This window comes from Colossoma macropomum, unplaced genomic scaffold (genome assembly GCF_904425465.1).
Source record: "Colossoma macropomum unplaced genomic scaffold, Colossoma_macropomum, whole genome shotgun sequence".
Taxonomy (NCBI): domain Eukaryota; kingdom Metazoa; phylum Chordata; class Actinopteri; order Characiformes; family Serrasalmidae; genus Colossoma; species Colossoma macropomum.
This window is the reverse complement of record NW_023494787.1, coordinates 33,483,036-33,495,556: the sequence shown is the minus strand read 5'-3', so window position 1 is coordinate 33,495,556 and position 12,521 is coordinate 33,483,036. Positions and strand designations below refer to the sequence as shown.

At 39.5% G+C, this 12,521-nt stretch overlaps 1 protein-coding gene across 2 annotated transcripts; it reads right to left on the bottom strand.

Moving 5' to 3' along the window:
• Window positions 1-966: 966 nt before the first annotated feature.
• Window positions 967-8,070, bottom strand: ccn2b (cellular communication network factor 2b). Of its 2 annotated transcripts, none has more exons than XM_036567046.1 (5): window positions 7,771-8,070; window positions 6,472-6,688; window positions 5,663-5,926; window positions 4,436-4,641; window positions 967-3,775 (listed from the first exon to the last, which is right to left on the bottom strand). In XM_036567046.1, exons 1-5 carry the CDS (start codon window positions 7,822-7,824, stop codon window positions 3,470-3,472), a joined length of 1,047 nt encoding a protein of 348 aa, XP_036422939.1. In that variant the 5' UTR covers window positions 7,825-8,070; the 3' UTR covers window positions 967-3,469. The 2 variants fall into 2 exon arrangements, with proteins under 2 accessions (XP_036422939.1, XP_036422940.1); XM_036567047.1 differs by having other exon boundaries at window positions 5,675-5,926.
• Between the last annotated feature and the right edge of the window lie 4,451 nt (window positions 8,071-12,521).

The window sequence follows — 12,521 nt, the reverse complement described above, 5'->3', positions numbered from 1 at the left end:
CAAAAATAAAAACCCTAAAGAATGTACTGCAGTACAAAAAATATTCATAAAGAAATTTGAAAAAAAGTAAGGGTAAATAAGTATTTAGTCCTTTTTTATTTGTGAACAGTCCAAATGTGACAACATCCCTGAGTTATCTAGCTATATCATTGAAAATAATAGACTCAAACAAAATGAAATCAAAATCTGTCATTACTACTGTAGGAGAAAGTCTGAGAGCTGACACTGATCACAGTATGTTCTGCTAGTACATTAATTACACATCATATCTGAGGCACAAAGTTTTACTGCCTATTAGCATTCACTCATAACAGAACATAAGCAGCAGCTTTACATTTAATAAAGCACTAACATGTGCTTATAATTCTGAAGCAACACAGTAAAACAGACATTGTACAAGAAGACTGAACCTACTTAGCTGAGATTGGTTAGCAAGTCAGCTAACTGTGTCTCAACATTAGTGCTACACTCTGAATAAAACCTTGAATCTGAATCAAAGTCTCACATTAGCGGCCCAGGGGTCTGCCATGAGTCTGATTCACTCATTATACATCAGGAGATGTTAATGCAGCACTACTCGTTTGTTCCTGCTTAGTTCCTGATTAGTTAGTTATTAACTACAAAACAGTATTGTAAAGTGTTACTAGTTTATTTATATAGTGCTTTTTACAACAGGTGCTGTTGCAGCAGCATCAGGAGGGTCAGTTCATGAGGGTGACGTTTGCACAGCGTTGTACAGCATGAAGCTCAATGGTGGTCAAACCGGTCCAGAAGACAGGTGAGCAGTGGACACCCGATCAAGGCAGAAGAAGCAAAAGCATCAGACGCACAGGATGGGCAGCTGTTCAACTCGGCAAAGAAAAGGAATACACACAGAGAGTCAGTTCGGTAATGGATGACTGATCACAGATTACAGTATTAACAGAGTGCAGCACAGACTCCGGCAGGTCTAGTTATTACAGCCTAACTAAAAAAGAGAAACCAGAAAGGTAACAGAGACATGAGGGCTCCCTGAGATGTCAGCGCCCCTCCGCTCCACCGTGAGCAAACTTGAGTGAACATGTGAGAGCAGTGGGACGACAGCACCAACACTCCCAGTTTACCATAATACTCTATGTCCATGAACCTCAAGATCTGCACCTTTTATCTAACAGGGAAAACTAATTACCAAAAGCTTGACTAAACAAGTAAGTTTTTAGCCTAGACTTAAAGACTGAGGCTGTGTCTGAGTCCCAAACACTGACTGGAAGATTATTCCAAAGTTGGGGGGGCTTTGTATGAGAAGGCTCTCCCCCCTGATGTAACTTTATTAATTGTAGGTAATAATAGTAAGCCAGCACCTTGTGATCTAAGTAGGCGTGATGGTTCATAGTATGAGAGAAGTTTAGAACTTCATAGGTCAGTAAAAGAATTTTGTAATTGATGCGAAATTTAACTGGCAACCAGTGTAGAGTTTAAATTATGGTTGTTATGTTTGGGACACATCTAACGTCATGTCAGGTGTCACTGTATCAAACTTTGTGACTAATGCATTAGATGCAGCATGCCACAGAGTGAAAGAATAAGACTTTTTCAACTGCTTGCTATTCTGAGAGGTGCTGGGTGCATAAAATAAAATTAAGGATCACAATATTCACCAAAAAGAACTTGTTATAAATTTTAAGCAGACAGATGTTGAACTGGCAGAAGGAAACTTACTATTTATTCAATTTCTATGCATTTTATCTATCTCCCTTTTCATAACAATAAAAAACACTCACTCATCGTACATTGCAATTATTTTTTATCAGAATCACCAAAACCAAAAATCAGTATTGTTGTGTGGCATGTGACATCAATACGACTATACCAGTATAGACAATGCATCACCTACACTAATGAGAGATTGTGGAAATGCAAAAACCTCTCGCACAAGCACATTTTATATATATTCCCAAAGAATAAAAGGTTTGCTAAGATTTTTGTGGGGGACCACCCCTACTGGTAATCATTATGAGATAATACTTCTTGAACTGCGGAGATACAACCACTCAGTGGATTAGCTAGAAATGGCTGCCTGTCTGTGGGCCAACCCTGCTGATAAGAGAGGAATTGCAGCATAAGTTTCCTCAGCTTGAGGCAGGTTTCTAAATTAGGCACCTTCTCTCTTTGGGTTTCACAGCAGTTTTCTCATATGAGAGTCTGTATCATCCAAAAATCACTTTCATCCAAACATTGGCTCATCGTTGAATCCTTGCAAGTGAAAAACTAAAGTCGAATTGTCTTTTGAAAAAAGAGAGTGGTATTAAGGTATATGTCACTGAGACCAGTGAATTTTCAGTATAAGCAGATTCTTAGACATTTTAGCAATTCTTACACAGGATTAGGAGTTGTCTCTTTCAGAAAAATATCGTTAAACATTTTCTTTAAGAGGACAATCCAGACTATAAAACTTGTCTCATACTCGGCTAAGAAATTTACACAAGGAAGCTCTTTAAATAAATATATTAGTAGCATCAGTAAATACATTGGTAGCTTCCACTGAAACAAAGACAAGACAAAATACGGTGTATCACATCACATATATATAAAAATATAATTTCTTTATTGGAAAAAAATGAAAGTGCATTGGAAATTCAACTCACTTCTATCTCAGGTGGTTACAGTGAAAACAATAATACAGTACAAATACAACAAAATTTTAAAGTTAAGCAACTGTTTAAATTAGTACAAAACTGTACAGAGTCTTCTTACAGTATTTACACAATGTGCATTCGTCATTCTTTTAATGTTTCCATTTATTTTCTTTAAATAAACAGTAAACAATACCATATACTGTATGTGATTTCGTCCCATTTAAAATGGATTAGTTTCTCACCAACAACTCTTGGGATGAATATAGTTTACTAATTTAGTTAGGTTCACTTGTGATTAATGGTACATGGTAAGATTTGTGATACGTTCCTCTCAGTAACAAATTTTGGAACTAAATGTGAACTGTACTTCCAAAATGCTTTAATATATAGTCCTCAGTGCTTCAGGTCCACTCTAGCCCATGCATGCATCAACATAGGGGGAAAACCACTAAAAGAGCCAGATTACTTCTGAGCACAAAAGAAATGCAACAAAATTGGTTATGGCATCAAGTTAGGCTCCCCTTTATATAAAACATTCTTTTGTTCATGCTCCCTAGGGCAATTGTGAAACTTGGGGTCTGGGGGAAAAAAAAGAGAGCTGCCTTGTAAATGCATGTACTAGATCAGGAGTGCACAACTCCAGTCCTAAACACAGGTTGGAGGTTTCCCTACTCAAACACTGCTGTACCTTTCAATTAACAGGTAAGTGTAATCAGGAGTGTGAGAGTGGGTAAAACACCAAACTGTGCTGGACACAGGAGTTGTGCGCCGCTGTATTAGATCATCAGGGAGTGTGTGAGCATGTGCTTTTTTCCATCTTTTTTCTCTGTATGTCTACACCATCTGGCAGCCTTTCACATGTCATTATCATAGTCTCCAGTCATTTTCCATGAGTTTGAAGCAAGGAAGATGTCATTTCCACGTGGGCAGTCATAGTGGCAGGAGCAGGTTCTAATGAACATCATCTTCCTCTTAAAGGAGTCTCCCTCAGGGCAGCGGAATTCCACCTCAGCGGTCATGGTGTTTTGCGGAGTGCAGCAGCGCCCATCTGTACACACTCCGCAGAACTTGGGCTTATAAATCCGCGTGCTCTGACAGCCAGACAACTCAAAGCGCATACCCTGCTGACTCCTTGGAGTCCGCACACACTTTTTGCCTTTCTGCAAAGAGGAAAATTGGAATGTCGAGAAAAGGCTAGTAAATATTAAAATTTTTCCATAGGAATGTTTAAGTGGCTGATCATTTTATCAGAGGTGGCAGTTACAATTACTCAGTTACATGTACTAAAGTAAAATGTTGATGGATTTGTACTGTTCTAAGTTTTTTTTTTTTTTTAAATAATAATAATACTTTTACTTCTGCTCTAGTATATTAGTGAGTAATCTAGTTTTTACTTAGTTACATTTTAATCATGAAAATGTACTTTTTTGCATTTAATTTCAATCTGTTCTCTTGATTTAGCACCTGGACTTTGCTGTTGCTCATATCTCTGACTTTTGAGGTTTATTTAATAATACACTGTTTTAGACCAAGATTACATTAAAAAGAGACAACTAGTGACTGGTTTAGCAACTATGCTAAAAAAAGGTAGATGTATTGAAGACGTTCTACTACAGTTTTACATGTACAACAGGTACCTGTTACTTTTAAACGTCAACTCAAGTTGTTGTTTAGAAAGGTATTTTTCCTTACTTGAGTCATATTTTGATTGAAGTAACAATACTTTTACTTGAGTATAATCCACATCTCCAATTTATACCCACATCTCCAATTTATCATAATTACATCTTTTTTTGACAAATCATGCTTAGTCTGCTGACCTTGATGATGTTCTCTTGCTGGACTTGGCATGGCCGGATCATGCAGACGCGAGTCTGGCGCTCCAGCTGACACTGCTCGTTGTCGTTGGTAACGCGAGAGGACATGCCCATACCACAGGTGGCCGAACACTCACTCCACTCCGTGGTCTGCACGATGCAGTTGTCCCGAGCACTCTCAGGCTCTGGGTTCTGCAGTTTCCGATACACTGAGAGGTGAAAGAGGAAAGTAGGACTGTCCAAATATGCATTTCTGTGATCAATATGGCAAAAACATTACATCACAATACTTCATCGAATTTTCATGATACATGATATTTCAATATTTATTTTTTCTCACAACTGATATAATGGAAGAAACAAAAAAGAACCCATAGTGCCACATTTAAAAACACAGTCAAAAACTAGTATAAATCATTTTTATTGAACATTTCACATATTGTGTTGTAGTCGATCACTGTTCCTGAAGTACTGACAATATTCAAGATACACTCAGAAAAACACTGTGACGTAATTTATCATAACAATAAATATTGTTGTGTTGCCTAGCCCTAGAGTCTTGCATGTAATTACATCACATGCAGTAAAAACAAACATTGGCTCTTGCAGGGGGAAAACAGTTTTGTTAGCTAATAGTAGCGTTTCTGTAGCTAGTTTGTTTTGCTTGTGTTCTCAGTTGCACACTAGATAATAAAAGAGCATGGACTAGAGGAATTTGGGAGCAGATGTAGAGGGGGTGTAGCCCTCTTAGTACTGGATGTTCAGTATTAAGAATTTAACAACAGAAAATGTAGTATATTTTTCTACATATAACACTTTTTGAGAATGGTTCTATACAGCACCAAAAAGTGTTCTATTGTTACAAGCTTGACATTGTAACAATAGAAGAGCCCTTTTTGGTGCTATACAGAACCATTTTCAAAAATGTTCTAGTATATACAACCATATACAACACATTCTCCATCAATCTGTAGAACCATTTCACCATGCAAAGAACCATTTAAGCATGAAATGGTTCTATATGGAACTCATGGTTCTAAATAGAACCATTCCCTTTATGAAAGAATCCTTGAAGAACCATGTTTTTTAGGAGTTAAGTTGTACCCAAGAGTGTATTCTTGTCACATCTGGCTCTGCGAAACTACAGATATACCAGCTGCAACCTCTAGCATTACATAATACAGCAATGTATGTCTAAGTCTCCAAAAATAGATAATAAAAATGACTTGCCAAGGGACCTACCAGCCATGGCTGACTGGAAGGGATCTTCGTGGGGGGTCTTGTCACACATCCACTCCTCGCAGCACTTGCCAGGGATCTGGATACGTCGTGGGTATGGGCAGTTTGGAGAAGGCAGGCGAATGTCGCTGGCACAGGTTGGCACACAGCCGATTTCGCCATTCATGCAGACGCACTGGTGCTTGCAGCTCGGTTGAAATGTCTCTCCACTGCGGTAGATCACTCCACCCAGATCACAGATCTGACCTTCCTGAGCTACCATAGGAAAAGGAAGAGAGACCACTGTAAATGGGGAGATTTGATTAGTCATCAGGACTTGTTTTGAATTTTTGTTTGCTCTTCATGCTCTGGGCCAGTGTTTCTTAATTCTGTTCCTGAAGACCTGCCACCATGCGCAGTTTTCAACTGTTCCCAACCCCAATCCACCTGATCCAGCTTATTAACTGAGTCATAGGTCCAGGGCAGTGGGTCCCAGAAGCTTTATTAAGAAACACTCTTCTTGGTGGTTTAGAGAGGAGTTATTGTTTATTTGCTTGTCAAAAACAGACCCCTCCAACAACACACTTCCCACCCCTAAAAATCCTAAAAGTTATGAATGAACGGTAGGGGTCTGTGGATACATACTTAAGCGCACTGGTTTTGTAGTAACAAAGAGCTCCCAGTGGCGAAAAGATCCACTTCTAACATTCTGCCTGGAAACACCTCTGTCCTTTACCACAACTGAAGTAATGTCATGTTTCAATAATAAAGACGCTTTTTATGACGCAACACACAATTTAGTCATGCAACGGCCCACTCACCCATGCAGATGCCAGTTTCTGTGTCACTCAGCAATGCATAGTCACAGTAAAGGTCCTTATGGTGGTCACAGGGCTCCAGGAGAGAGCAAGGTTCTCCCACTTGCCGGGCACACACTTTACAGCAACCACAGCTGTCCAGCACCAGGCTGGTCCCAAACAGGCAAAATGGTGTCTCTGCAGGACAGTCACAGGCCTTGGAACAGTCTTCACCCACCACCTGAATAAGAAAAATTAGGAAGAACTAGAGTAGCAAATGAGGGAGCATTTCCAGCGATTTGTAATGCTTTTTGGTGGATTTTTCTGTTTTCCCAAATAAAAAATGCACTAAAATAAAAGTTACCTCACAAGCTACAGCTGTGATACTTTATATTTGAGAAATACTCAGATGAGCTACCCTTAACTTCATAGTTCCTCAAGGCTAACTTTGGTCATATATTACACACTTGAACTGAAGAGCTTTCCACTTTTGTTGAGAGCAATATGAGGGTCAAGATTCACTGCAAACAGTCACAGTCACTTATCTGTTTTTGACAGGAATGTCGTACTGGATCCAGGAATAAATGCAAAACCAGAATCGAGAGAGATCTTGCATCAGGTGAGTTTCTGCAATACTCATCATGGCCACAGGATGGAGACAATCAAAACAGCACTGACAATCCTAAGTAGGGTCCAGTTACGCCACTGCACAAAGTAGTATTTTACCTGCTTAAACACACCTAACACAACCCCTGACAAGCTTGATAATTTTAGTCTACTGAGAAATGTTAGAACTGATATGTTGCGTCAGACTTGATCTTGAAATGAGGAATACTTGGTCACTAAACAGAAGTGCAAACTACAATGCAAACCTGTCCAAGCATTTTTGGTGGAGCCATGATGTAAAGCAATTTTTAGCTAATGCCCTGCGTTCTAAAAAGCAGATAAAAGTGTTGATAATTTATTATCAATATAAAAAAAAGTCAATTAACTTAATGAAAAATTGTTTCTGTAATACCAAACTTTGAAGCAGTTTTCACTACACGTTAAACTATCCCTGCATGGCAAGCACTCCACCATTACACAGCACTGCCAACATACCCACTTTATTACTTGACTAGCATTCATTATATAAATTCACTCCATTCTGGATTACTTTATTACATGGTATTACTCTGATTCAACACATCGTCACAACACTTAACACTGTAGCTTATGAAGAAGTATGCAGTTACACAGGCTTTAGACGAGTTTGTCCAATGCAGAAAGGTTCCAGAGCGTGCGGGTACTTTTTGACGAACAGAAGTACTTTCGATTGCTTACCATGTGAGTTAGCAGCAGAAAAAGGCAGGAAGCGGCGAATGTTTTCGCAGACATGTTTAGAGGCGTGGAAAGCGCGTGGGCTGCTGCTGCTTTGTGTTCCTTTTCGGATTTGCGCGCCTGTGTTTGCCGTAGAGAAGCCGCTTAAGTAGCAGCAAAACGGGGTGTAGCCCGGAGAGGCGAGGTTCTGCCACGCGACCCAGAGGGGTGAAAATAACTGAATTCCAGATGGCCTTTCCTAATGTTCGGGCATTCTGATCCTATCGAATCTGTCGACTAGCTCCTCAGTCAACCATGTCTCAGATTCCAGCTAGCTGCCAAATACCTATGGCTTTCCTCTGGTTTTCTCATTGGGAAGATATGCGCTATAGTAATACGCAAAATAATATGTGGGCTCACACATACACACACACACACACAGATCGGCACCTCTGGTAAACATGAGCAAAACAAGCTGTAAAAACAGCTTTTCCTTTTGATGTTGATGTTTCAAAATATTAACAAAATATAATTAGTTAATTAATTAATTAATTAATTAATTAGTTCAATGGTTAAAAAACCTAAATCTTATCAGAAAATAAATATTTTTCCCAAACCTGTGTTATAACCCACAGTTATTGGCACCCCTTTGTCTAATACTTTGTGCAGCCTCTCTTTGCAAAGATAACAGCTCTGAGTTATCTCCTAAAATGCTTAATGAGACTGGAAAACACATGATTAAGGATCAAACACTTGATAAGAGACCATTCCTCCTTACAGAACCTCTTCAGAGCCTTCAGGTTCTGAGATCCACACTGTGGACTGGAGTCCTCAGCTCATTCCCAGGTTTTCTATGGGGTTTATGTGAGGAGATTGGGGTGGCCTTAGCAAAACCTTAATTTTGTGGTCAGTGAACCATTTTGTGTTGATTTTGAGGCATGCTTTGGGTCATTGTCCTGCTGGAAGATCTAAACTATGGCTCAGTTTAAGCTGAGTGAGGCAGTCAGGTTTTGATTTTATTTCTGCTGGTACATGATTGAGTCTGTGATACTATGTACCCAAATAAATTGTTCAGGGTCTGTGGAAGAAAAACAGCCCCACAGTATCACAGATCCACCACCATACCTCACAGTTCTTTTCTGCATGGCTATATTTGTGTCCATGCCAAACTCACCTCTGGTGTTTGTTGCCAAAAACCTCTATTTTGCTCTCATCTGCTCATAGAACACAATCCCACTGGACTCTGGAGCAGTGGAAATGTATTCTGTGGAGCAGGGGTGCTCATTCCTAGTCCTGGAGTCACATGGTCACATGCAACACACATCTGGCTCTTAGATCAGAGTCTACCGAAAGTCTTCATTACCTTGACCAGGTGTGTTAGCTCAGGGTTGTAGCTAAACTCTGCAGGGTAGTAGATCTCCAGGTCCAAAATTAGACACCCCTGCTGTGGAGGGACGAATCACGCTTCTCTATCTGGCAGTCTTATGGATGAGTCTGGGCTTGGCGAATGCCAGGAGAATGTTACCTGCCTGACTGCGTTGTGCCAGGTGTCAAGTTTGGTGGAGGAGGGATAATGCTATGAGGTTGTTTTTTCAGGGGTTGGCCTAGGACTCTTTGTTCCAGTGAGGAGAAATTCTAATGCCTCAGCATACCAAGATATTTTGGACAAATTGTATGCTTAACTTTGTAGGAACAGCTTGGGGAAGCCCCTTTTCTGTTCTGGCATGACTGTGTCCCAGTGCATAAAGCAAGGTCCATACAGACATGGTTGGGTGAGGAGTGAATTTGGTGTGGAAAAACCTGACTGCTTGCATCGAACACCTTTGGGATGAACTAGAACGGAGATTGTAAGCCAACATCAGTACCTGACCTCACCAATGGTCTTCTGGATGAATTCCCACAGACACACTCCAAAGTGTTGTAGAAAGCCTTCCCAAAAGAGTGGAAGCTGTTATAGCTGCAAAGGGGGGGACCAACTCCATATTAATGTGTATGTATTTAGCATGGGATGTCATAAAAGCACCTGTAGGTGTAATGTGTAGGTGCCTATAAAAGAATACTGCAGTGGACAAAATTGACAGTGGACACATCAAGCCTTTAATAGGACAGTGTGAGTGACTGAATTATATGCATGTGTCAGACTGTCAGGCTGTCACACTAACCATGGCCCAGACTGTCGAGGCAACAGAGATCCAAAACAAGATCATTAAACAACAGCCTGTCCACTTTCTCTCTCTCTCTCTCTCTCTCTCTCCACCTGCCCCCCCTGCTCTCCCTTTTGTCAGGTGCAGAACAGGAAACATGCATGGGGAAGCAAAAAAATCCACTGTTGTTTTTTCTCCCCCTCTCTCCCTACAGCTATTTCCTGAAGCATGCCAATCACATGAAGTTTTGTTTGACAAGTTCACTTTCAGAGGAGAGTGTGCCAAACCACCAGCAAGTACAAAAATACCTGCATGCAGTTTTAATGAGAACATCTGCTCCACAGCAACCATGCTTTGTGCGTGTTTACCAATATTTGATTCCACATGGCTAGTGCTTTGTGTTTGTGTTTGTACTGCATCTGAGGGACAGTTCTTTGCGGCTGCTGTCCGTTTTAACCAGGGCAACTGGTTGGGTGATCTTACTGCTAGCTTCTTTTCTCCTACTTCCAGAGTGAGTGGATAGGAATTACTCTTTGGCAGTGAAAGGCTTGGGCCCAGCCCTCAAACATGGACATACATTCAAAACACACCCGTAACTAAGGAGTGTCGTAAATATTCCTCAGACTGTAAGGCTACAGAGTTGCTGTAATCATAGTGCAACAGGAAACCCTCCTGACAGTCCTTTGCTGGGTTCCCTCTCTCCCTGTCTCTCTCTCTCTCTCTCTCTCTCTCTCTCTCTCTCTCTCTCTCTCTCTCTCTCTCTCTCTCTCTCTTTCTTTTTCACGGTTTCATCTCCCAGCAGCTCTAGCTCTACTTAGAGGGAAAGGAGACCTCATTTAGCATGGCCCAGATGTTGGGTGAGGAACTTGCATGGCAAACCAATATATTATGAAACCCCTCCCAAGGAAGTGGAGAAAAGCGATCCAATAGTTGTCACAAACAGAGCTGAGTTATTAAGATTGTTGAGCGCATTGATGGCATGAAAGTACTGTTCAAATAGCATCACAACCAAAACCAAACAAACATATACTGTTTTATATTTTAATTGGTGTTGCACTGGTACCGGATCGGTGTCAGTTTCGGCAGGTCAATACACTATTGGCAATAGAGAATTCTGATACCATGAAACAGTTTTTGATGTGCAAACACACTACTGAGTGATGCATGCATGTGTGCCAGTAGATGGACCTCAAGTGAAGCAAGCAACAAATCAGCAGTAGCAAAAAAACACACTAATGGTAGCACTAAGTGGCTGGCATCTTTCAGCAATTTCCCACTGTATAGTCAGTCAGAGTCTAAGTTAATGTTAGTCCAAGATGTTATCAAGGGATCAAACATTAGAGAGATATATGTATGAAACAGTCAATATCTATGGCTAAAGATTAGTTTAATCTATTAACAAACTTTAATCTATTTAGCCTTTAAGCAATTTAATCTTTTATCTTTGATCATTCAACCTTGTTTTCTTTAATAGTCTCCTTTCCTTACATAGCTCATCCCTCTGAGTAAACAAGGAAAAGATGCAAGGAGATGTGAGGACAGAGGAATCAATGTCAAACAGACTTGCCAAACAAGACATCCTTCACTTAATCATAACTTTCACGGATCTGCCAATAATAAACACTTATATCCTGTTATCAACGGACTTTTAACATAAGAATGATTTATTAAAATTCAGCCACATCAACAATTTATTTTCATACTTTTGTGGCAGTAGCATCCTGTTAACTGTAATCATACAATGACATCTAAGTCACAAGTTGCAATAAAAAACTCAGGATGGCTTGTTTCTTCTCTCTGCTATTTAAAGAATTGATACGTCCTTAAATATAGCAAAGTACAAAAGAGTTACTGTGTCATGGGCTGGAGGAAGTAGGACAGATGGAATTGAGGAGGCAGCAGTTAGATATATGAGATCCACCCATGATACCATGACTGCTGATAGCATGAATGACTGGAATATTTCATACTATAGATGTAAGCATGAGTGTTTGGAATGCACATAATAATAGTAATAATAATAATAAAAAAAAATAAAATAAAATAATAATAATAATAATAATAATAATAATAATAATACTCATCATCATAATATTAATTATATATTTAGATATGTAGCAGTTTTCGTACTGGTGCCAGCTCAAAGTACTTTACAAACAGGTGATTTAACAGTAATAGAAGAAATTAAAGTTGAGTTTGATTCCTTCTATAATAGATACTATTTGGTAACCACAATATAAGGGAAAAATGAAATAAATAAAAGTCAAGAGAATAAATTTAAAATCACCTGAAGCAATGGCATCAAATTAAAAGATAAATACAACTTCATTTCTAAAATGGGACGCTGTGCAAAATGTAAACAAAAATAGAATGCAATGATGTGCAACTTATTTAAACCACATATTTAACTGAAAATAGTACAAAGGCAACATATCAAATGTTGAAACTGAGAAATTTAATTGTTTTTTTGAAAAATATATGCCCAGTTTGAATTTGATGCCAGCAAACATTCCAAAAAGCTGTAACGGAGGCATGTTTATCACTGTGTTGCATCACCTCTTCTTTTAACACTCTGTCAGCATTTGGGAACTGATGAGGTAAATTGCTGTAGTTTTGAAAGTGAAATGTTTT